The sequence below is a fragment of the Psammomys obesus genome, unplaced genomic scaffold (assembly GCF_907164565.1).
Source record: "Psammomys obesus unplaced genomic scaffold, mPsaObe1.curated_primary_1811, whole genome shotgun sequence".
Lineage (NCBI taxonomy): Eukaryota > Metazoa > Chordata > Mammalia > Rodentia > Muridae > Psammomys > Psammomys obesus.
In genome coordinates, this window is record NW_026596101.1 from 16,610,411 (window position 1) to 16,636,294 (window position 25,884).

The window sequence follows — 25,884 nt, forward strand, 5'->3', positions numbered from 1 at the left end:
CTTTGCACATTCAGAAGATCAACAGTTGTCCTCTCTGAGCTCATAAGAATTTGATAAAATACACACCCATTTCTTTCTTTCTAAATGCTCTCATCTGTTTAAAAACCAAAGGACTGGGTCTGGAGAGGCGCCTCAGAGGTTACAAGCACTTTCTGCTCTCTCAGAGGGCCTCAGTTCAGTTCCCAGAACCCACACAAGGCAGCTCACAACCAACTGTAATGCCAGGTCCAGGGTCCAATGCTCTCTTCAGCCTCTGTCTCTTTCTCTCTCATACATACACACACAAATAATAAAAATGAATCTGTAAAAAACCTAAACAATGTAAACATTACCTTGGACACCATTTTATTGCAGTAATAAAAATGTGTCATATAAACAGAACTCAAGTTTGGTTTTATTATTTTTTTTTAACAAGTCAAGAATAACAGAAGTTACAGAGTTGTAGCCACCCCTCCCCACCCTTACCCCAGGAGGATGACGTTTAGTTTGCAAGAAACACCTGCTGGTGAAAGCATATTACTACCGTCTTAAAAAGTTTACAAAAATTTAACAAAACATTGTCCTAAACAGCTACCTTCATATTCGTAAACAAAATATAAACAGCTGGCTGATCCAGTTTCCACTGCACATCAAACAGGTGCCAAAGTGATGGCGATCGTCTCTGGATTTAAAACAACAAGGATAATACCACTAAACTACCACACCTGACACATCATAGTCTTAGGGATGTTGGAGGGGATGTCCGACAGGATTGGAAACAGGCTGACACATGACATCCTCTGCTTTAACTGACTTTTCATTTCCTTGGTATTGCCTCCAGGCTCTAAGGTGACGTCTTCCCTACCATAGAATAGAGCTGTTGCTGCCCAGTCCACATTCTTTTTCAAAAACACACTGGAAACTTCAGACGTAATGGGAGAGTGGGTCTGTATCTTTTGCAGTGTCTGAGGCCTTCCTTGGGTCATGGCGAAGATCTTAAAAGGTGGGCCTGTGCATGCATGATGCCTTAGATAGTTGGGTGCTAAGACATGCACCTTCTGTTTCAAAACCACAGACAGAAAATGGGTCTGAACAAGGGAAAAGTGCAACTGGGTTCCTGCTGCGCCCTGTTACCAGGCAAGCTGCATTTACTCCCTAGCTTTGCTGATGTAGTCAGCAAATTTGTTGATGCTTTCTTCCTGCTGTTCCAAGGCATCCAGGATAATGCCCATTGGAGTTTTCTTCAAACCTATTCCCTCCATTTTATTTTCCAGCTTGTTCTTGAGGTTTCGAAGTCTCAGGGACGCGTGGATGAACATCACTGAAAGAAATGACAACATCAAAGCAAGAATTCACTTTACTTGTTTTTGTTTTTAGTTATGTAAAAAACTAAAATTTCTATTGTTTTTTAATTACATGTATATATGTCTGTGTCTGTGGGTTTATGGACATGAGTGTAGGTGCCTGCAGAAGCCAAAGGCATCAGGTCTCTTGGGGCTGGATATGGAGAAACAAATATAGATATGGAGAACCAAATTTGGGTCGTCTGTACTCTTAAATTCTGAGCCGTCTCCCCAGCCCAAGAATTCCCCTTTTCACATCAACATAGTACTCCTTCTCATTCTTCACACATATAGTAAACCATCTCTTTTAGCTATCAATTCTGCTTGCCTTGCTGATCCAGGCCTTCAGATGGGTACACAGAGTTTATATAAAACTGCTTGTTAAACCAAATACATATCGTGTAGAAGAGAACATGGTACTCCCTTGAAAGACTCCTGATCTTCCGAATTCTTTCTTCCCTACTGAAATCCCCACCTTGCAAATGTTACTTAAAAAACATGACTTAAAAATTATGTTTAAACAACATAATTGTCCACTAACGTGATTCCAACCTGAACATGAATCCACTTACCCAAGGCTTCCCAGGAAGGACAGTTTGTGCATTCTGGGTTTATCTGTACTACATTCCCTGAATGCCAGAATCCAGGTAAAACCCACTCATTTTAAAGAGGCATATTTTCTAAAGCGTCAGCAGAAATGACCTGACTTTATTCATTATGAAACAGATTCCATGGTCTCTCTTCATGGACCTCTTGTCCCAGAACCTTAAGGGAATGGGCTAGAAAATCTGTATTTCAAGACACTCTGTGTGATCTCTAACAGTCATTTTTCATAAGAGCTGGTTAAAGAGGGCTGGGGAGATGGGGAGAGGGCTCAGTGGGTAAAAGTGCCTGCCTCCAAGCCTGGTGACCTCAGTTTGATCTCCAGAAACCACATGCTGGAAGGAGTTGTCCTCTTACCTCCATAGTTTCCTGGGAAAGATAGATGGATAGATGGATGGATGGATGGATGGATGGATAAATGCAATTTTTAAAAATTAAAAAAATAGGGCCAGGAAAATGCCTCAGTACACAATGTGTGAGAACTGGAGTTTGGGTCTCCAGGACCAATATAAAAGCCAGGTAGGCATGGCAGCCAGCCTTCAACCCCAGCACTTAGAAGGAAGAAATAGGGGATCCTATCAGGCCAGCTAGATAGAGCAGCCAATTGGCTCATCAAGAGACCCTGCCTCAGTAAATAGAGAGCAATGAAGGAAGACACCTGATGTCAACCCTGGGCCTGCTCACCCTTACACACATGGGGAAACACATGTACACATATACATACACAAATGCAGTACATAATCTAAACATAAATAAAAGAACCTATCTTAGGCAGATTCCCACACTACCCTATGCACAATTCAGAGGAAGACTAGATGTTCCTAACTGACTCCAACCTTTAGAGATACAAGCCACTTTCTAAGCATCAGGCTCTTCGGATACCACTGTTGACACCGAGAAACAGGCTCTCCAACAGATATGGCTTAGAAATACATGTTTTTAAAAAAAATGTCTGCAACCTTACCAGGCCACAGAGGAAGACAGTGCAGCCACTCCTGATGAGACCCGATAGGCTAGGATCAGAAGAAAGGAGAGGAAGACCTCCCCTATCAGTGGACTTGGGGAGGGGCATGCGTGGCGAAGGGGAAGGGAGGGTGGGATTGAGAGGGGAGGAGAGAGGGAGCTACAGGGGGATACAAAGTGAATAAAATGTAATTAATAAAAATTAAAGTTTAAAAAAATATCTGGACAGATGATCCTCATGTAACAGAGTTTGAGAATAACTGATCTTAATTTCCTTGTCTTAAAGATGAGTGAACGCAGCTCACTTAGGATGACAGATGACACTCTGGTTTCCTGTAAACCTGGCAGGAGAAACTGAGCTCCTGACTCTGGCCCTGGCCCATCTCAGACTCTTAAGCAGAAAGGGAACCACAGTTACCAAGCAGTTTAAATGGAATCACTCTAGCACTAACTTCTAGTTGGGAAAATTTCCCAAGGTTTAAATTCAGTGGTGGAAATAGTGTATGTAACAAAGTTTAGGATTCATTTGTAAATATTCTGGGTTCAGGATTCACTTGTAAATATTCTGGGTTCAGTCGAACAAGATCTCAAGTAAGCAAATGATCTTATTTACTAGAACACACGCATAGGTGAAACATTTTCAAATGGAAAGGGACATTCTCTTGTCATCACCAGCATTTCAGCTAGATTTCCACCTTCTGAGACCTGAATTGAATCTTTGTTTCATTTCATATTGTTTGAGGTCTTAGAAAATAGGCTATTTAGAAAAATATCTAGTTCACCAGAATGATAGTACTTGTACTGTGGTCCAGTTATTTTTTTTTTCAGATATGTTTACTTATTATGTGTGTGAGTGTTTTCACTGTATGTGTGTACGCAGGCATACCACATGCGTGCCTGGTGCCTGCAGAGATCAAAGAATGGATGAGATCCCCCGCAACAGGAGTTATGGATGGCTGTGAGGCGTCATGCAGATACCGTGCAGACTGAGCTGCACCAGTTCTTGCCCCGTGACTGGGATTTGCGTTTGTTTTGTTTATTGGTCCCTGTGTAAGAAGAGCAACCTGACATTGCAGGTGCCTACCTAGACCGATGGAAATAAGCAACTACTAGGCTTTCATGTGCTGTTTTAGAAGACTTTGACACTTGTACCAGATAAACCAAGAGGTTATACAATGCCCACTGGCCAACTGTGCCTACATTTATCAATCTATCTATCTGTCTGTCTGTCTGTCTATCTATCTATCTAGCCATCTATCTATCTATCTATCTATCTATCTATCTATCTATCTATCTACCTAGTTTTTTGAGACAAGGTTTCTCTGTGTAGCCTTTGCTGTCCTGGACTTGCTTTGTAGACCAGACTGGTCTCAAACTTTCAGAGATCCGACTGCCTCTGCCTCCCTAGGTGCTGGGATTACAGGCAGGTGCACCGAACCTGGCTAGCCTCCACTTATTTGAATGAAGTGAGAAAAAGAAAACAGTTTTACTTACACAACAAAGGGAAAGTGATGCCGAACACAAAGACCATGACACCCCCGAACATGGATATGAGGAAGTAGCTGGCTAGCATGACCACCATCACGAAAGCCGTGGGGTACTGCTTCTTCATCCGGCGGAGGATGTCCTTATTGTGTGCTGCCCATACGAACCCCGTGAACACCAGCACCACAATGATTCCTCCAAGGATCATGTTGAAGGGGCTCAGGAACCTGGGATGGGAAACCAAGAAAGAGTGGCTCAGTAGCAGGTACAGCATGGGGAGAGAAGGGAAGAGGAGTGAAAACCATTAAGTACTTACTAAGTACTTCCATCAACGCCAGAACCTGTGATGTAGAGAGGGCTGACCGATTCTGAATAAAGAAACAGCCTTAGTGGTTAGAAAACTGTGACACTTAGAGCCAGCTATCGTGGTCCATACAATCCTAGTACTTGGGAGGCTGAGGCAGGAGGATCATGAGTTCAAGGCAAGCATCAGCCACATAGTAAGACTCTGTCTCCAACAAACAAAAACAAAACAAAAACAGAAGGTGAAAAAGAAGAGAAGGGAAGAAAAGACGATAAACAGCAGCAACTACAGCATCAAAGAAAGTGGTGGAATTGGGGCTGGGGAGATGGCTCTGAGGTGAAGAGCAATGGCTGTTCTTCCAGAGGTCCTAAGTTCAATTCCCAGCAACCACATGGTGGCTCACAACGACCTATAATGAGATCTGGTGCCCTCTTCTGGCATGTAGGCACACACACAGGCAGAACACTGGACACTACTGCACACCAATGTTTTGTTCTTAATTTTTTAGCACTAAATACATCAGGCTTAGTAGGAATGAGGGATGAATGAACTCATCTATCCATGATGAATAAATGTAGGGTAAAGATCATACAATGGCCTCCATGAGCAAGACCCTGTCCACTGTCATATTTCTGTTTGGACTGTACAGTGTAAACACAAAACAAAGAAGCAAACAACAAACGAAAAATATTGTAAAAAACACAGGGTAACTTGTGTCTCCTGGAATAAGAGAATCCAATCACCTTGGACCCACCTTCCATTTTGGAGCAGCTTTCTTACTGAGGCTGAAAAGACGCTTTCTATGAAGCCCAACTCTTCCCCTAACCCTCTCCCTCTGAAACTGTAAGAAAAAAAATTTTCTTTTATAAGTTGCTTTTACCTTTATCATAGCTACAGAAAAGTAACTAAGACACCCAGGTTGGCCTCAAACCAATGATCCACCTCAGCCCCCCAAGAACTATATAATTACAGATGTGCACGACTGTTTCCAACTGAATATCCCTTTACATTTTACCTCTGATTCTGCCCACTGAAACACCAACTATTTTGAGTAGCTACTGAAAGTTTCCTCTTGTTGGGGGGCTGGAATTAATGTGAAACTGCTTTGAAAAAGCTAAAGCTATCGACAAAGAGAAAAAAAAAGGAAAGAATTTCTGGATGTGGTGGTGCACACCTTTAACCTCAGCTTTCAGGAGGCAGAGGCAAGTGGATCTCTAACCCTAACCCTAACCCTAGCCCTAACCCTAACCAGGACAGCCTGGTCTACAATGTGATTTCCAAGCCGGGACTTCATAGTGAGATTCTGTCTTTAAAACGAAAGGGGATGGGGTAGAAAATTAAACAATGGTAAGAGTAGTGTAATAGAGCTTAAACATACTGTAGCCTACAGTACTGGTGAATGCTGTTCTGGGCCTATCTCACCACAGAACAGGGCTACTCTAACCTCTGTTGCCTCCAAGCAGGACTGTCATCTTTTCAGAAAAGGTAAAACACAACAAGCCCCAGCTATAAAATATGGATGCCAATTTATTCGTGCTGAGCCACTTCTGACTCGGGACAAAACCATTACTGCCTCAAGGCCAGGCTGTTGCTAACCACAATAAGCTTCAACGGCAATTACTCCGGGACACTGTGACATTGAATCACCGCCCAACTTCGTGCGTGGAAAGTCCCTTCCCAGCGTAAAAGCAGCCCCTCAGAATGGCTGTTACAGATGGGCTCGCTCTCTATTGCCTTGCCCTCTTCGGATGTGCCACAGTGTGTCTAACGAACTGCTTCTTCCTTCTTTTGTCTTCCGAGAATCCACCTCCACCGGCGCCATCCTTGGTACGACAGTAACGGTTGCCTATTTCTCTCAAAACCCTTGAAAACGCTGAGACCCTTCAAGCCTGAGAATACAAAGGTAATAGACAAAATTGCCAAGACTGGGATAAGTACATATTGGTGGTATTCATATGAAGAGCTGTTAGGAATAACCTATGTGGCCAATGTTTTACTAGGTTGGGGTATATACAACTATCATTAAAAAGCTGAAGTATTCAGGCATGCACTACTAGACCTGGCTTACAATTTAGTAGCACAACACGATATTAACATCTATTGAATGGATGAAAGCAACGATAGCAATTCCCTCTGTTAAATAGACTTACCATCTCACGTATGTGACATAACCCTAAAGCAGAAATGTCTCCTCAATTTACATTTCCTTTTTTTCCCTCCCTTTTTCCTTTTCTCTCTCTCATTAAGACAGGATCTTATATACCTCACCATAGTCTCAGACTTTATGTGTAGATGAGAACGACCTAAAGTCTTGATCCTCCTGCCCCTAGCTCCCAAGTCCAGGAACACAGATGTGGGCCACCACGCCCAGTTTGTATGGTGCTTGGCATCACAGCCAGGGCTTCATGAAAGTTACGCAAGCATTTTGCCAACTGAACTATAACCCCGGATCTTCCTATAGATGTGTGTGTGCTACTGGGTATTGCTCCCAGGGTCTTGTACATGGTAGGCAACGGCTGTGCCATTAAGCTACATCCTCACACTGGCGGTTTTGTTTTATCTTGTTTGGTTGGTATTGGTTGGTTTGGTCTCAGCATCAACTCTATCTTCCTCCTTGGCTTCCCTAGCAGCTGAGATTACAGGTCTGTACTACCAGGTCTGGTTTGTAACTTGCACATTATTTTCTGATGAAAAATAAAATAACTACATAGAACAATACAAAATATAAAATCAACTGCTCCACAGTGCAAAGCCTAGGCTTAGTGCTCTCATTATCTCTCTAATTGCATTGCTGGAATTTGAGGTCATATAACACCTTGAGGCTTTTCCTTCTTTACCTCTGCCTTGGCTTCCTGCTGTCTGTACTCCATGTGCCAGTTTGAACCATCTGACCTCTTCCAAGCTCTCAACACCCAGCTCACAGACTGTTCTGCCTGCTTGCCCTCCCTCCCTCCTGGTTCCAAGTCACCCAGAGTGACCCAGCCTCTCTCTACTTTGTTATTATTTTACTTTATATTTTCATCTGGGTCGTACCATATCTCCTGGTACAACCTCAGCTTTGATTTTTGTTTGCTGGTGCAGACAGGGTCTCATACAGCACAGGTTAGCTGCAGCTTACTGTTTAGCTAGAGCTCACCTTAAGCTCCTGAGCCTCCCAAGAGGTGAGATTAAGAGCACATGGCATCATGCTCCAAGATTTAATCTGAGAAAGGCAGAATCAGGCAATGCAGAAAGTATATCCTCTTGAACAAATCTTATCTTTTCGTTAGAGGCCTGGGAACTTTCATAGTTGATTCGTCGGATCCCTGGGACTCAATGACCAGCTGGCCTAATCTATTTGGCAAGCCCCGGGTCTCAGTGAGAGACTTTGTCTTAAAAACAAGCTGAATGGTGCAAAGAGAGAGACAGACTCAAATGGAAGGCCAAAGCGGAAAAAAAAAAAAAAAAAAAAAAAAAAAGACTTACAACCTAAATTACCAAGAAGGAGCTGGTTAGCCTGCAGCAAAGTACCAAAGTCTTTCTAGAATATGAATTAAAATAATAACTCATAAGTCATATAATAAAAATCATGAAAAGTTTTGTTTTGTTTTTTAACTTTGGACAAGTAAGGCAGAGATAGGAACCAAATGTCTAAATAAAGCCTGGGATGAAGAACAATGGAAAATCCAGGGCTGACTCAAGCAATTCCACAGTTGCTGTTCACCTGTTCCTGTAGCTCATGCTCAAGGGAAAAGAAGCAAGGGCTCCTATAGGACTGGTTTTAGCTTGCAACATGGCCAGCCACAAACTATAATTAGAAAGCAGTCAAGCTGAGGGGGGAAAAAAAGAACAGCGTTACTGAGAGGAGAAATTATTTTCTTCCATATTCAGAGTACATGCAGTTCCATTCTGGAAAATCAGTAAAATGAGCACCATGAAGAAGCCTTGATAGCCATTTATACTTGTAACAAAATAACACACAGTCACACATGAAACATACATACATCAAACACAAGACTGACTGCATTTTCCAGTAAGAGCAAGGATCTGAGAAGCAGCTATCATCTGAGATGCAAACGGTTGAGCTGTTAGTCACACCAGTCCAGATAAAATCCATGGACTCTGAACAGTGGTTTCCGTAAACAAGACACTCATCTTTCACTTGCTCTACCAGGTGCAGGCATATTTACTGGTTATCCATGAATAATAAGAAACAGGGAGGAAAAAGAGAGAGAGAGAGAACGTACTTACTAGAACACAATGGAAGAATGAAGAATAAACAGAACATTTGAGATTCTGTTCTTTGTAGAACACAACTTAATTATGCAAGTTAAAATTATTAAATATGATTTCAATTTTGAGATTAAATGTATTCATATAAATTACCCCATTCTACTAATTAATAGACCTTTTACTGTACTGGGGTTGTTCTTGGTTGTAAAAACATTCAGAATGCCACAGTGAATATCTGAAGCCATCTTAAAGAGTGAATGAATGGTGGTGCATGCCTTTGATCCCAGCACTCAGGGAGGCAGAGGCAGGCACGGGATGGCTGTAAGTTCAAGGCCAGCCTGGACTCTAAAGCAAGTCCAGGACAGCCAAGACTACACAGAGAAACCCCGTCTCGAAAAACCAAAACAAACAAACAAACAACGTGAATGAATACAATCCCACTAGGCAGTATGGGGCAAAACTGAGATCCACAAAAGTGAAAAAGCATAGCCATGGGGGAGATTTGAGGTTAGGGAGATGGTGGGGGTGGAGTTTTCAAGATAACTATTCCATGTAATTTATTAAGCACCTTAATGCAGGCAGGGGCCTAACCCCTCCATTCCAAGCTGCTGTTTCCCCCCCCCCCCAAGGGAATCCCTCCACAGGATATCGCTCTCTGAGAGAAGGTGGCCAAGGCTGTGGGGCAGCCCAGTGGTAGAGCACGCGCCCAGTGTGTGTCCGTGGAGGGGGAAGGGAGAGAGAGAAGTCGGAAGGAAGGTGTGGCCCAGATTTGTCCTCCTGATTCTGCTGGCCAGATCTACAGATTCGGTATAAACTGCTGAGGGAGGAAAAGAAAAAAACCTCGCCCAACCACATCAATCTGGAGCTAGGAGGATCTCGAAAAACCCTTCAATTCACAAAGCATCCAGCTAAGGAATCAATCCAGTCAGTAAACTCGTCGGAAGCCACCAACTGCTGGGCTGCCGGTGCAATTCACTCACGCGGAAGATTCGGAGCAGCGCGAGGAATAGTTGGTAAATTCTGTCGCACCGAGCGAGCAGAACCCCCAAGGCCGAGAAGTGTTTCCTAGGCAGAAACAGCTGACCTCTAACCCGGAAGCTGTTGGTGAAGTGTGGTTCCAGAGGGGCCCGACTCACAGGGAAGAGGAGCAGAGGGTCTGTTGACTCACAGGGCACTTCTCTGGCAAGGTGAGGCTTTCCAGAGCAGTTGTGGACACGCCCACCCGCTTTCTTGCTTCTCGTGGCCCTTATAAAAACAGCACTCTTTACATCTTTCGCAGGGCCTGCCCAGACTACTACACACAGTTGTTCCTGAAGTGGGTACCGGGGCGGGGAGCTTGGCTACAGGGTGAGAACCATGCTCTCTACTCCCTGCCCCAGGGGCACCTTCGGTACCTGCCGTACAGCAGCCCTCCCTGCCAACCGTGTCTTGGTTATGCTCAGGCTTCAGGAGGTTGTTAGAACTCACCCTGCCTCCTGGGCAAACCACCCACCAGCCCGGGCAGGAACTGCTTTCTCGGCCTGATCGGCTCCAGCCTCTTTAAGGTTCAGTTCAGCAGCCTTTTCTCAGCCTCTCTGAAGAGCACAGAGCACCATATGCCTCTTTTCCGCAGTGCTTGCCACAGTGACAGCCTTACAGCTATGTGGGTGAGTACCAAACACATCCTTAGCTCCTTCTAGACAGAAAGCTCCGTAAGGAAAGAAGATGTCACATTTTTGGCCCCAGCACTTAGCGCGGTACATTTGATAAATGTATCACTAAAAGAAAAAAAAAAAAAGACTTTGCGCGTTTTCTTACCGTTTCACCAAGTTGAGCATATTTCTGTGGCCCTCAAGGAAGCATGCGACTTAACATAGACAAGCCCCTATTATTCCCATTGTATACTAAATGGGGCAGGGAAATAGTTCCAGCCTTTGTCTCTTCACAGAGCTTGTTCGAGGGACAAGTGAGAAAAGCACCACTGGGGAGGAAAAACCCACGCTCTTCCATGATGAGATGACCTGGAGGTGGGGAAAGGCAGTGGGCTTTCCAGAAGACCCCTCTGCAAGCTGTGTGACCAGCACAGGCTGAAGTACAGCAGGGACAGAGGAGGGAGATTAACAGGCTGCTGAGCTATCCTTTGAGGGTCCTTTCCGAGTTCCATGATCGTCCTAAGTGTTCAGTGGTTGTTCTGGTTCCCCAACCATGACTTCTGTCCTGGCAAGAGCTATCTTTATTTTTCTTTCTTCTTAATTTTTTCAAAATTACATTTACTTATTTATTTATTTAGTGTGTGCACTCAGTGTGGTGCTGATGTGAAGGTCAGAGGACAACTTTCAGGAGTCAGCTCTCCCCTCCCACCCAGACATCAAACTTAGGCTATTAGGTTTGTCTTCAAGCGCCATTAGCACTGAGTAATCCTGCGAGCTTACAAGAACCGTATCTGACCATAAATTATAACTAGATGGCTTTAGACACAAATTAGTCTTCAGTATGTGTGACCATCATCTCTTGGACCTAAACATCAGCAGGGTAAAGGAGACTTCAAAAAATTCAGATAGGACAAAGGAAAGTTTAGGTGGGATAGGAGCCTGTCTCATGCCTCACATCAGGTCAGAGTAACATAACCTTGGGATCTCTTTAGCCGGTTGAATTAGTAAGGCCCATGGAATTCACCGTGTGTTCCTAGCAAGACATACTTTGCTGGCCTCTTGTGTTGTTTGGCATTTACTAAGCTGCTTGCTCATTTACTAATGTGTTTACTATATAAGTATGGATACTTGTGTGCACACGTATGTGGACATGGAGGTCAAAGGTTGATATCAAGTGTCTCCCTCCATTGCTCTCTAGTTTATTTTTTGAGACAGACTGGCCAGCCAGTGAGCCCCTGGGATCCTCCCACCTCTGCCTCCCTTTCGGTGACATTAAGTTCCCTTTCCGTAAGAGTGTCTTATTTCCCTCACACTAACTTCCAACCTATATATGCCATTGGTGGGCTATGAAACCAGTTAGCAGAAGTTTTGGCCACCAAAACGACGACGTTTTCTACGTTAAATGGCCTTTCCGTCTGCCAGTGAACGCCTATGGAAGGGAAGAGCCAGATATGTGCCTATTCACGGCAAGCACCTGAAATCCTATCTATTTACAGTAAATGGCTGCTGAACAGGAGCCAAACTGCAGGTTTTATCTCTCATCAGAAGCTGCGAAAGCATTACCTGAACAAAGGCCACATCAAGGGTAAAGCCTTCTAAAGATGAATGATACATGATAAAATTCACCTGTCCAGAAGGAAAATAACATAATACAGTGTAATGTAAAGTTATATGATCCCAGCATTGTTCAGAATTCTGTAGCCCTAAATTGACTCATAGCTCAGCTTCTAAGCGAGGGGGCCAGGAATCCAGACTGCGCACATTTATTTCACTTCACTTAGGGACATGGTAAATCTTTTCCTAGTACCAAGGAAACAGAAACACCAACTAGTTGGCTGAGGCAGGGTGGGAAATTAATTCTTCTAACAGGTGATGGTGACAGAGAGAAGCCAGGAAGAACGAGTGACTACATGATGCCAAGGATATGTCATGAGAGGTGATTTTGCTTGCAGGGGTAGAACCCAGGGCCTTGTGCACGAAAAGCACCGTCTCCCCGAGCCACACCCTCAGCTCGGATGAAGGATCTTTAGATTAAACACGTGAATGTTGACAGACCTCTTAAAGGTCTGTAGTCAGAAAAAACTCAAGACCTACCAGGAGAAGACATCCACCATCTTCCCTGGATGAAGTATATTTAAAGAAGTACGGTAGGGCAGATGGAGATGAAATCTGGGGGCATTCCCTACTGTTTCCTCAGGTCAACGGCTATGTTCAACCGAGAAGTGATGTGAGTCGTGAGTGAATATCATCAAAACAGCATAACCCTTTCCCCTATCCACATTACAGTGTCTGCCCCAGTCCCAGCACTGGAGAATTGTCTAAGTGGAATTGTTCGGGACAGCCCAGGTAAGTCAGTTGGGCAAGATGAGTACCTGTGTAGTTGTATTTCTTTTGTTTTCTTTTTTGGGGTTTTCCAGACAGGTTTTCTCTGTGTAGCCTTAGCTGTCCTTGACTCGCTTTCTAGTCCAAGATGGCCTTGAACTCAGAAGTCTGCCTGCCTCTGACTCCCGAGCGCTGGGATTAAAGGCGTGGGCTGTAGTTGTGTATTTTTGTGGGCTTGGTGGCCTGGTATAAAAATTAATGCTGGCCTTTTTAGCACTGTGTCCTACCTCCCTGGACTTTTAACTTGATAAAGGAGCCCTACGGTGATAGTCTCCACTTCCTCCCAGCAGTATCGGAAAGGCTGATAAAGCCTTCCCACTCTGCTGAACGACTGAAGTGACACAACTAAGAATCTGCTGACTGACTAATCCTAAAGCATAAGCAGACTGCGATTTATTCTCTTTGCAAATGACTATGAAAGTGATCGCCAGTAGTTTCCACTTCATATCATTCTTACCATTAATGGCACTAGGAGTATGAAAATTGTTTTAAAGAAAATCACAAATCCGTAAGCAAATAAACCTGCCAGCATAAGCTTACAAACACAAACAGGGCCAGCGTACGGGCACTGGGTAAAACGGGGATGGGCTTGTGGAGGGTTCACTGACAGTCTATGAATAGCAACAGATAGTCTATGAAAAAAAAAAAAAAGTCAAGAATCTTTTGTCTCATGGTCTACCTCTCACTATATTAAAAAAAAAAAATAAGACCATCTGGTTTACCTGATCAAAGGCAAGGGAAAGGACAGCAGCCCCAGGGGAGCAAGAACTTAAAACATGCACCTCAAGGGCTATTTAGAGGCCAGCAGGGGAGGACACAGATGTCCTTTTTCTTCCCACAAATGTTTAAATATATCTCCGTGCAGGGCACCCAGGACTTTCTTAGCTAGCTCTTCCCTCACCAACTGGCAACCAGTTCTTTTCCCTTGTAGCATCTGAAAGCACAAACAGTGTGAGTATTCTTAATACCAGGTACTGACAGCCATGTGCCTTGGGCATGTACGGGGCTGTATTTCTTTTGAAAAGAATTACCCTAATACTCCTTTTTTTTAGTTTCAAGTCTATAATTATTAGCCTTCTAGAAACTTTTTATCATCTTGACAAGGCAGAAGCATAGAGTAACAGCTGTTGATCCCTGCCTCCTTTGACACTTCCACAGGCCAAAGCATCAGGACACAGAATGACTCCTGCCAGGAAAACCTGGGCGCATTCACCCGGCAGTGACACGGCTCTGTGTCAAGGGGAAGGAAGAAAGGTGTGCATGTGTCTTGTAGGCAAGGAGAAGCATTTACTAGTTGAAAATACTTCGTGTGGTTAGTGACTCTGAGGCCACATCAGAAAACAGGAAGGAACAAGGTACGTTAGCATAGCAGTAAAATGATCTAATTTTAAAATATCCAGCTAAATCTGGTTAAGCAGGAACTTTAGCAAATTTACCATATGGTTTGATTGAGAAGTCATTTCACCTGCTGGCAATCAACCCAGCTACTATGAGCAGTTTGGGTTCCAATTAGCTGCACGACCTCGAGCCTTCATGTTTCTAAAAGTGTGGGTGCTCAGCAAAATTACTGCGTCCATCACATTTGGGGTATACATATCACAGTCACTTAGAGTCAGAGAGGCAAAAATTAAAAGATTCCTGAATCTGGCAAAAACAGATTAGACACCAAAACAAACAAACAAAAAAAACAAAACAATTAGAATCTCTAAAAGTGGCATTGGCGTATGGTATATTATTTTAAGTTCTGTTGGTCTTTCTTTTGAGTCAGAATAGACCACAGTTTAACGTGAGAATGAATCCTCTGAGACCCTTATTAAAATATAGAGCCAAGAGGTCTGAAATAGACCAGAGAGTCTTCATTTCTGATGAACTCTCAGGTGCAAGGCTTTTGTTCTTTGGCTCAGTCTTTAGTAGGAGTATTTTTGTTTTGTTTTGTTTTCCAGTTCATATCTGTAGGCATTCCATCAAGCACAGAGAAATCTTCCCCCACAGCTCTTGTGCACCACAGGCTTAGTACTAAGGTTTCAAGTATAACTAAATGTTGCCTGTGTTTTTTACTTTGAAAAAAAAAAATGGCAATAGACTTCTGTGGTGTGAGTGAGAGGGGCCCCCATGGGCTTATATATCTGAATGTTCAGTTACCAGGGAGTGGAAATCTTTGACAAGATTAGAAGGATTAGGAGGTGTGACTTTGTTGGAGGAAGTGTCGAAGAAGTGGGCTTTTAGGTGTCAAAAGCCCATGCCAGGCCCAGTCTCTGTCTCTCTGTCCCCGACCCCCTCACCCCATTGGCCTGTGGATCAGGATGTAGCTCTTAGCTACTGCTCCAGCGCCATGTGTGCCACCATGATGATAATGGGACGAACCTCTGAAACCACAAGCAAGCCCCAGTCCAGTGCTTCTCTTCTAAGAGTTACCTTGGTCCTGGTGTCTCTTCACAGCAATAGAACACTGACTAAGACAACTTCTGTTGATGGGCGTGATGTAAACATACTAGATTAATGCATTGCTGTCTCCTGTCATGCATGGGAAGGTAGTTTCTGGTCTCCGATCTTAGACATCTTTCTTTTCTTGTGCATATGTATGCATAAAAGACCTTTGGGTAACAGGAAAGCCACAAATACAGATGTGGGGTCCAGTTAACACTGGCAATAAGAGATATTGGAATAGTGTTTATCCCATGTAGTGATACCGAAGCTGAGTCTTGCAGAACTGGGAAAACAGATCCAGGCTGGACTTTGGTAGCCGAAGTCACTAAAGATGCTGTGTTTCTGAGCTCTGAAGCTGGTGACACTAACAGCGGTAAGAAAGAAGTAATATTTAATGCACTGAGGAGGCCGGCACTGTTCTAAAGGCATCACCTATGGGATGCTGGTTAGTCTTCAAGCAGGTCTGTGAGGTGGGTGCTGTTATTAGTGTCACTGTACAGATGGTAAAGATGAGGCAATGTGGTCATACAGTTAGTGACTGGCAGTTGGGATTCTAACACACTTAATCTGGCTCATAGCAATTATACTACTCAGAGAGATGGATGGAAATAAAAACTGTCTCTAAGAAGGGCTACAAGGCAGAGCGATGTACAGCTATAATGGTAGCACTTAGGAGACTGGAGCTTGAGGAACTTGAGTTCCAAGCCAGCCAAAAGGAACACAGTGAGACCATGTCAAAAGCAACAAAACAAGAACAGAAAACAAAGATGGTGGGAGAAGAGAGAAGTAAAGAGCTTGAGAGTTGGAGGGCAGGGAAAAGAGAGAGGAAAAAGAGGAAGTGGAGGAAGGAAGAAGAAGACATGAAGGGAGAGGAGAAAGGAGGAGGAGAGGAACAGCAGGAACTATGAGCTCACTGAATCTGAGACATACGTTGTACCTACTACATGGAAGCCATGTGCTCAGTAAAACCATGGTTTTAGGATGAAGACCAAACTTCCTCTTCTTTTTGAGATGAAGTCTTGTTACAGCATGAAACTCACTATGTAACCCAGACTCGCCTCCTGCCCCATCTTCCCTATTGCTGGGATAACAAAGACGCACTGCCATGCCTTGATTGGCAATCTAACTTCTGACCCCCAAGCCCTTCTTGGTCAGGACCCAATATGGATGTCTGTCTCTATCCTTAACCACTCTCAATTTCCATTTCGGCCTAGTGCTTCCTAGTGCTTCTAGAGCTACATCACATCTCCTGGAGTCTACCCTCTCTCATGCAGACGGAGATCTGGAAAAATCAGCACTGCCTACCTTCAGCCAAACCAATCTGAAACACTAGAGGACATCAAGAGCCACTGAATGTCCCTCAGGGACCTCATGGCCACAGAGATGGAATCACTGAACATTCTTTACCATGGGTAACATGACTTATTTGCACATTTCATCATGAGAAACTATCACCATTAGCGGAAGATCCAGATAACTATCTCCTAGCAGTGCCCAGACTCACCCGTCTGCTGCAGCATCAAAAAGAGAACAGTTCTTTTAGAATGAGGAATGTTCCAGAATCAGCCATGCTCCCTCATCCCAAAAGTATTGGATTTCTTCCACCTTTCAGGCGCTATCATTCTAAACCTCCTGATTCCCTGGAAGATGCCACAGTAGTTAAGGGGGCGAGCCCAGGTCTGTGGTTGTAAGAATGTCATTCAACTTCTCTGAGCATCAGGTTTAATAGTGAAAATAATAATAGTCTAGTTATGGAGCTGTATGACACAATGCAAGACTATACTTAGCACACAGAACTTAGCATAGAAAGCCCCAAATAAATGATTTATTATTATTATTTATAAAGAAAGAAAAGAAGAATTTGTAGGGAAAGCTAGAAAGTGTTTAGAGATACAGAGAAAAAAAGTTACATGCCCAAATTTATCCTGGGGTATAAAAATAAATTCATATTTCACACACACGTATGTTTTTGAAACAGCTGTTTGAGTCTCACACTGTAACCCTGGCTAGTCCGGAACTCATGCAATCCTCCTGCCTCAGTCTCTTGAGTGCTGGGCTTATAAGCATGAGTCACCATGCCTTGCATGGCTTTTTAGAAATCTGTAACAACAATGACAATAATAGGTACTTTTCTCTTCATCCTTCGAAGACACCAATAACTTTTGATACTTTTATGTGAAATGGGGATGAGAAGGGTTAAGACTCCAGATTGCCTGGTTTAGTGGCCTAAGGCCATAATGAGAGAGCTATGTTTAGTTAAAGAGCTCACTATGAAAAATGTATTCTGTGAAGGCCACAAGGTGGCCAAGGCTTGTGCTGGAATCTGGGCACAATTGCTTTGGACATGAGGGGAGGGGGATTTCAATTTTTACTTGTATATTTGGTTGGTCTATGTGAAACCTTCCTATTTAAGATAAGATACAGCCCCCATAACTACAAAACCAAAAGAGGAAGAAAAGAAAATGAAAGTAAAACAACAGATATAAACCCATTATTAGATTTTTTTCTGGGTGGTGGTGGGAAGACAGGGTTTTTCTGTGCAGCCCTGGCTGTCCTAGAACTTGCTCTGCATATCAGGCTGGCCTCAAACTCACAGAGATTCTCCTGCCTCTGCCTTCCAAGGGCTGAAATAAAAGGTTAACACCACCACTGCCCAGCTATTTTGTCCATCCATCCGTCCATCCATCCATCCATCCGTCCATCCATCTTTAAGACAGGGTTTCTCTGTGTAGCCTTGGCTTTCCTGGATTCACTTTGTAGACCAGGCTGGCCTTGAACTCACAGAGACCCGCCTGCCTCTGCCTCCCAGAGTGCTGAGATCACAGGCGTGTGCCACCGCCCTCTGCTTTATTTTAAAGATTCTTCTTCGTGCAGTTTTGTTTTGTTTTGTTTTGTTTTGTTTTGTTTTTTTCTAGGAAGAAGCACAGCTTTGGGCAGGTTTACGGACAATTACGGACAACTGCCCCAAACCTTCTTACCCTGACTAAGGGCTCCCCAGCTGCCAGTTTAGTTAGAGTCCACCAGGGCCTGTGTTCCTGCACTCTAGGCTGTCCCCGGAGCTGGCAGTCCCTTGAGCCACACACAGCAAGGATCCCACACGGAGCCTGCATTTGGGAACTGGCGCCCACTCCGAACCACGCCCGGAAATGGGGAACCCTGCCAGTCTCCTCTGTGCTGTGAGTTTGCTCCTTTTGAGGCTCAGCAAATGCCATGTGTCCCTGGGCCAGGATTCAAGTCTGATTCATCTTGGTGTGCCAGGAGCTTGGGTCTGGTGCCCAGAGGTAGCTAAATAAATACGCCGGCTAACCTCAGGCCAACCTGAGACACCACCTTATCGCTCACCCCTTCCCATGACCTCCTATGCCTTCCTAGCTGCTTTCTCTTCGGGTTTCTTCTGAAAGAGAAGCCTTCCACAAGGACTTCTTAATTTAGGGCAAGAGGGTAAAGCCTTTAAAAAAAAGAAAAAAAAAATCCGCGTGAGAGATAGCGAACAAGATGGTGAACAAAACCACTTACTTTGTCAAAGGTGGGAGAAGCATTTTTAAAGGGTAAAGTACAGGGGAACGCGGCTTCTGGGGAGACAGATGCAGAACTGTGTGCCCACATGTGCCCAAATGCCCACGCGTAACCTTAATTAACGCAGGGCACTTCTTAACCACTTTTCAGCAAACTCTGAAAAGGCCTTCGGATCCAGATAAGACCCCCAAGTCTCAGGAGAAAAGCTGAAGTGACCGCGTCTGGCAACTTGGGGCGGGCGGGGAAGAGGGCGGTCAGGGGATGCAAGATGCGCCACCGGGAGACTCAGCTCCGCAGACCTCAGGCTGAGGGACCCCTTGAACACCGCCCTGGGTCCACACCCTGTCACTCCAGGCTTCCGTAGGCAGCCCCATGACAAGGGTTACAACACCACGTTTTTGTTTTTTAAAACACCCTCGGTGCTACCTCTGACGGGCGGCTGACCCCAGCACGGGGGGCGGGGGTAGGGGGTAGTTTCTATTCCCCCAAGTTCTCAGCACTCCCCTCATCTTCCTCCTCCCAGGGTCCCTTGTCAAGTCTCAGCCTCCGGAGCAGGGAGAGAAAGAAAGGGGACCCCAGAGAGCTGCGGCCTCGCCCTGAGCGCGTTTCCACCGGGTTGGCCGCCTCACGAGGCTGCAGGGCAGGCGCCCTGCGTGGACCTAGTCTTGCATCTCGTGATTTTGTCCCCGGGGTCCCTACGTCCTGGCCCCGGACAGGTGCTCGGGACGCGAGACCCCACTTACCCCACGACCGAAATCATCATGGCAGCTACCACCAGGTAGTTGGTCTGGTAATAGAGCAGATTGCTCACTACACGGTTGTTCCATTTGGAAATGTCCCTGAAGTCCGGCCGGGCGAAGCGATCGGAGCCCGGGAAGAAATCATCCCAGGCACGGAGCGGGGCGAGGTTCACGTCCATGTTCCTGGCTTAACGAGCCTCGCTCTCGGAATCTGGCGGCGGCGGCGGCGCCAACCAGCTGGGTGAAAGATGACAGCGGCTCCTTCGGATTGGCTCTACGGTTAGAGCCCCGCAGGGCCCAGGAAATTGGCTGCGGGCGGGCGTGTTTGTCTGTCGGTGATTGGCTGGAAGTGGTTAGTGACAGAAAACAAGGGCCTTCCGCTGAGCAGGGGACCAGAAGTAGAACAGAATGCGGACAGAAAGTACCCAGCGGAAGTCCCCTACCTAAAGGCGGCGTCGATTCTCTCCCTGACAGTTTAGATGCAAACCATCTCTTTTGCGTGTGTGCTGCTCTCTGCCTTGGAGGGAGAAAAAGGCAGCTGTTCCGATGTCCGTCTAAGTGGAATGGAATGGAAGGTGGACTCAGCGTTACTGGAAACCCAGCCTTGCTAGGCTCCCCACAGTCGCAGGCCATTTTCATGAGTCACTTTGTGTGAAGCCAGACTGGGAAAACGGAAGAGACGGCTAGACTGAAATGAACGGCCGATTGTCATTTCACCTTTTTCTTTGCTCACCATTTCAGCTGTCTTGCGCCGAAATCACTGAACTGCTGTGCCATCCTAACAGACAGATGATCGGACCCGAACTGGGTGGCTTCCCTTCCTGCTGAGTGTGCTCCTGACAGCGTGGAAGCAAACCACAGATGGCCTGTGTTTCCGGGCAGACGACGGGTTCCCCACCAGGAAGGTTTCTTAGTTTTATCCCAACATGAAACCAGTAACATTTACTTAAGAAAGCGTAGGATTAAAAAAAGATGTGAGTATAGACAGGTGTGAATGGGAGTCCCTTAAAGTCCAGAAAAGGTCATCGGATAACCTGGAGCTGACGTTTTAGGTGGCTTGGGTTCTGGAAACTGAATTCAAGGGACGCACAGGAGCCCCACAGGACCTTAACCAAGTCATCTCTCAGCTTAAGCACAGACCTTAACAGAGAAGGAGACATTTTCATCCTACCCAAATGCTGGGACTGAAGGCACGGCATGATCACTCCACTAAACCTTTTGTATCAAACACACGAGAATAAGGTACAATGCTCCTCATCTCCATCAGGACCCTTCCTGGGTGCTTCAGCTCTCCTTTAAAACACTATACACTTTATTTACACAGGCACCCTGTACATAAGGGCACTTCCCAGTTATAATACCCAATACCATTTGATTGAGATGCAAATAGATGCAAAAAATAAAACACAGAAAATACTATTTTACACATGTGGTTGGTTTAATCTGTGAATGACAGTAGATGGATAGATAGGTAACGGCTATATATTGGCTCGTTTGTAGTGTGAGAGGCAGACTTTTAAAAAAATTACATTATTCTCTCATGTATTACATACCAACTGCAGTTTCCCCTCCCTGCCCTCCTCCCAGGCCTCACCCCCTCCTCTCCTCCCCACATCCCCTCCTCCTCCATTTTCCTTCAGAAAAGAGCAGGCCTTCTAGGGATATCAACCAAACGTGGCCTAACAAGATACAATAAAACTAGGCATAAACCCTCACATCAAGCCCGGGCCAGGCAACCCAGTAGGAGGAAAAGGGTCCCAAGAGCAGGCCAAAGACTCGGAGATGCCCTCCCCCCAACTCCCACTGTTAGGAGTCCTACCAGAACACCAAGCTGCACAACCATGACATATACACCTCGTGCAGCCCATGGAGGCCCCATGCTTGCTGCGTCAGTTTCTGTGAGCCCTGGGAGTTCTTGCTTAGTTGATTTTTGTGAGCCATGCTCTTGTGGGGTCAACCCCTCTGACTCCTGTGGTGGAAGGCAGGCTGCTAAGGTGACAGACAGTGTCTAAGATAATACTATTTCTAAATTTGTAAGTGGTAATTTTAAACCAAACTCAAAGTGCTAAGTCAAATTTAATTGCCTTTGTTGATTAGAGAGGCAGTTGAGGAAGTTATGGTGGCTTTATGAACTTCCTGCTGCCACTGGTGTTTAGGATAGTATAAAATATATACTATTGGTAATATGTACTATATAAATTGGTAACTACAGTATAAAATAGTATATATACCACACATGGTATATAATAAAAGCAGGCACAAACCCTCATATCAAGGCTGGACCAGGCAATCCAGTATATATTGGTACTTGAATCTGATCAGTGACTTTGGAGAAATTTCTTTCCTTTTACAAATTTACTTTTTTATTAAAATTACTATTTTGCCTGCACTGTGAATGTGCATGGTGTGCATGCCTTGTGCCTGCTGATGTGCAAAGAGAGTGTCAGATCTCTTAGAACTGTAGTTACCAGTGGTTCTATGCTGCTAGGTGGGAACTGAGACTTGAACCTGGGTCCTCTGAAAACACAGCAAGTGCTCTTAACCACTGAGTCATCTCTCCAGTCCCATAGAGGAATTCCCTCACTTCCTCTAGCCTTACGTTTCTTGCATGTAAACGGGGGTTAGTAGAAAAGTGGCCACAGAGGTGAGGCTCAATGAGGGATGTTTGGGAAGTGCTTAGTACATGTAAATGCTCACAGATTTTTGCTGTTATTCTTAATAATAATAACAGCCGAGGCAGAGCTGGAAGCCAGCTATTCCAGAGGATGAGGCAGGAGGATTTCAAGTTCAGGACTTTTGGGGGACAGAGGGGTTACCAAGTGAATTCAAGGCCAGCCTGAGGAAATTGGTAAGACTCTAGCTTGACATAAAAAGCAAGAAAGGTGCTAGAAAATATATAGTTCAGTGATCAACACTTGCCTAACATGGAACATTGTTGGTCCTGCGTTCAGACCCCACTATTGGCAACAAAACACAGAACAAAGAGCTAGTATGCTTTACTGGTGGATGTTTATAGTGTTTTAACTGTTTTCTATACTTTTTATAATAAACATCTCCTGACTTTTCTCCACCATGTTGCCATTGATTATTGTGTCTGTGTCTGAATAGATAAGATGGGAGAAAAATATTCAGGCTACTTACTTAGTACCACCATGCCAACAGACATTTTAAGTCTTTTCCAACCTCTGTGAAGGCACTCCGGGGAGTCAGAAAACGGAAGTGCCTGCACTGCTCTGCCTTCATAGGGCCTGCAATGCAGGAAATGCTCAACCCTTAGATATCGAGAAGAGGGCTAAATAAAGATGTGCCAGGCCTCTGTTCTGTTACAGGAAATCAGAGAGAATGGTGGAATTCCTGGAGAGTAAGATTTTTAAGAGGCAGCATCCTGGGCCAACTGAGTAAATGATCTTGGTCCAGGGGTGGTGAGGGAACAGAGATCCCAGCATCTGTGAGGGAAATCTGTGAGCATTGGGAACCACAACCAAGAGCTTTCTTCGTCCAATTGCTCAGCACTGTAGGAGCAAAGGCTGTGAAAAATGAATGAGTAACATTATTCCTCCATCACAGGCAATCCATAGACAATAAACATTAGCTGGCTACATTTTTTATTTAGTTTCTTAAACCTCCAAAGATAGCTGAGCAAAGTGCAAGCCTCTATCCCCAGCTCCTTGACAGATGGAGACAGGAAGATTGCAGGTTCAAGGCTTGTTTGGATAAATTGGTGAGATTCCGTTTCAAAATAAAAAGAAAATGGGTATGGATGGAGCTCAATGGAGGTTTTTCTAGCATGCACAAAGCCCTCGGTTCATCCCTCATTACTGAAGATAAAAAAAGAAATAGAATCCAAAGAGGTCTGAGTTGTTGTTTTTTTGTTTTTTTTTTTTTCCCTGTTTTGTTTTGTTTTTCTGTTCACAGCGTGAGTCCCGTTCTCTCTCTGAGAATGTTGAATACGCTTCTGTCTCTGTTTGGACTATGATAGCTTTTTGTTTGATTACTTGTTTTTTTTTCCTATATATTTTTAGACCTTGTCATCCAAGCATTTTAAATGAGAATGACCACCCACGGAATCAATTTTACTCCAGTCTCTATTTAAAAGCTACTATTAGCAGCTCCTTGTCATTATTTTTAGGTGGGGGGAATATGAGGAAGGAGATTCACCGCATTAGTCTCTTACAGCAAATGCTGAAGAGATGGTTCCGTGGTTAAGAGAGCCTGTTGCTCTTCCGGAAGACCAGAGGTCCATTTCCTGTACCCACATCAGGGGGTTCACAACTACCTGTAACTTCCAGCTTCAGGGGATCTGGTGCTTTCTTTCTGGCTTCTGTGGGCACACATACATGACATAAACACACATAAATAAACTCTGTTTTTTTTTTGTTTGTTTGGTTTTTTGTTTGTTTTTTAAAAAAGTCTCTTGTGGCTCTTCCATAGGGACTTCAGCTTTAATTAGCACCACCCTGAGCATTCCTCTGTCTGTCTGGCTACCGACTATAGCAGACGTCTAATAGTTTATGATGTGTTCCTTTGTCAATAAAATGGATCTACTCAGGACTCTGCTCACTTGCCATCGTTACTGTCATTAGAAAACGGAGGTGACTATTTCTAATCAGTCAGGCTGATCTAATGGATGTCTGGTGTCAGCTGTCAAAATGGTGAGTCATGGTATGACTTTTAAGAAACACAGATGCAGGACAGACACCTTTGTAAGCTTCTTTTGGGTGTTTTGTTTGCATGTACATCTGTGCCACTTGTGTGCTAGGTGCCACAAAGCTGCGGGCTATTGTGAGGCCCTGTGTGGATGCGGGGAATTGAACCTGGGACCCCTGGAAGAGAAGCAGTGCTTTTAACTGCTGAGCTAGTCCTCCAGACTTTTCTTTTCTTTCTTTCTTTTTTTTTTTTTTCTGTCCTGTTTCTAAGGCTCAGTTTCTTCCTCTGGGAAATAGGTGGGCAATTCTATTACTTTAGTTTTTATTCCCTGAGGGGGCCAAAACATTTGCTGACAGGACTCAAAGGCCCAGCCCACATAAACTCATTTTGATCACAAAGGACAGCTCAGTGATGCCCATGTGTGGAACTGTCTGGGCAAGAAAAACAGATTTCTGAGTTGATCTTAAGACTTGTGACATAGAAAGAGATGGGGGTCTCCTGCTGCTGCTGGTGAATTCTATTCCCCCACTCGCTGCCTGTCTCTGACTGATTTTTAGCTCAATGCATGCTGTTGATGAACATAGCTGGGGCATCATAACAGATAAGCCTTTTAGTTTCAATGGAGAATAGAGCAAAGAGTAGATTAAATGCCATGAGTGAGTAACAGCCCCTACTTTAATGAGCACCCAGCACCTCTTGTGGTAAAATGAAAAAAACAAAAAACAAAAAACAAAACTGGCATTTGTAGCATTAGGCTTATTCTGATCAAGAACTGTACTCTAACCATTCAAGATTTCACTTAATTTTCAGTCTTAATTGGTGAGTATTGTTATTCTCACTTCACCTTTTCTTTTTTTTCGAGACAGGATTTCTCTGTATAGCTTTGGCTGTCCTGGACTGGCTTTGTGGGTCAGGATGGTCTTGAACTCACAGTGATAGGCCTGCCTCTGCCTCCCAGAATGCTGGGATTAAAGGCATGCCCCACCATGCCCAGTTTAACGTTTTAAACTGCATAGCTATAAAGGCAAGGATTTTGGATCTTCCTGCAGTATGGGAAACGGAAATTCCTCTCACCATTTTCCCGGAGGAAAGCACTGGCATACTGGGGTGGTTGTTTCAGTTTTAAATAAGAATATATCAGCATTTTATGCAATTACTTGCCAACAGATAAGTGTATAAATAAATATCTAAGTTCATGCGTCGTAGAAACTTTATAGATGGTATAACATTACTTAAGTAGGTAGAGTTAATCAAGATTTTAATTACAGTATGAAATGCTTACAAAGCGCAAGGGACCCTCTCCAGCCAATTTACCCAAGGCTACCTACCCCCTGTTCCGATCGCTTTCCCTGACAGCCCCGCCCTCCCACCCCTTCTTCCGAAACCCCGCCCACCACGCTGGCCCCGCCCCTCGCTCCTCTTTCTCGCCCGCTCTCATCTCTCTGGTCCTGCCCCTCCGCGCCTGCTCAGTTTTTCCCTTCTCAAAGCCGGGTCCCCCAAGTGCTAGCTCCGCCCCTCCCCTGAAGCCCCGCCCCCGCCCCGCCCGCTCACTTCTTACCTGCAGCTCCACCCCTTCGCGCTGTCTCCGCCCTTCCTCCGTCTATTTACCTGCAGTCCCGCCCCTCCCGGGCGGAACCACCCGCCGCGAGGGC

The 25,884-nt window shown here is 44.8% G+C and overlaps 1 protein-coding gene across 1 annotated transcript; it reads right to left on the minus strand.

The window, feature by feature from the left end:
* Nucleotides 1–328: 328 nt before the first annotated feature.
* Nucleotides 329–19,917, minus strand: Arl6ip5 (ADP ribosylation factor like GTPase 6 interacting protein 5). Its single transcript, XM_055628412.1, has 3 exons — nt 19,589–19,917; nt 4,383–4,600; nt 329–1,300 (listed from the first exon to the last, which is right to left on the minus strand). The coding sequence occupies exons 1-3, from the start codon at nt 19,762–19,764 to the stop codon at nt 1,128–1,130; spliced, it is 567 nt and encodes a 188-aa protein (XP_055484387.1). The 5' UTR covers nt 19,765–19,917; the 3' UTR covers nt 329–1,127.
* Between the last annotated feature and the right edge of the window lie 5,967 nt (nt 19,918–25,884).

Coding starts and splice junctions, on each gene's coding strand:
- Arl6ip5 (XM_055628412.1), bottom strand. CDS start 19,764: ATGGACGTGAACCTCGCCCCGCTCCGTGCCTGGGATGATTTCTTCCCG. Junction 4,601..19,588: donor ATGATGATTTCGGTCGTGGG/GTAAGTGGGGTC, acceptor TTCCCATCCCAG/GTTCCTGAGCCCCTTCAACA. Junction 1,301..4,382: donor CATCACTTTCCCTTTGTTGT/GTAAGTAAAACT, acceptor CATTTCTTTCAG/TGATGTTCATCCACGCGTCC.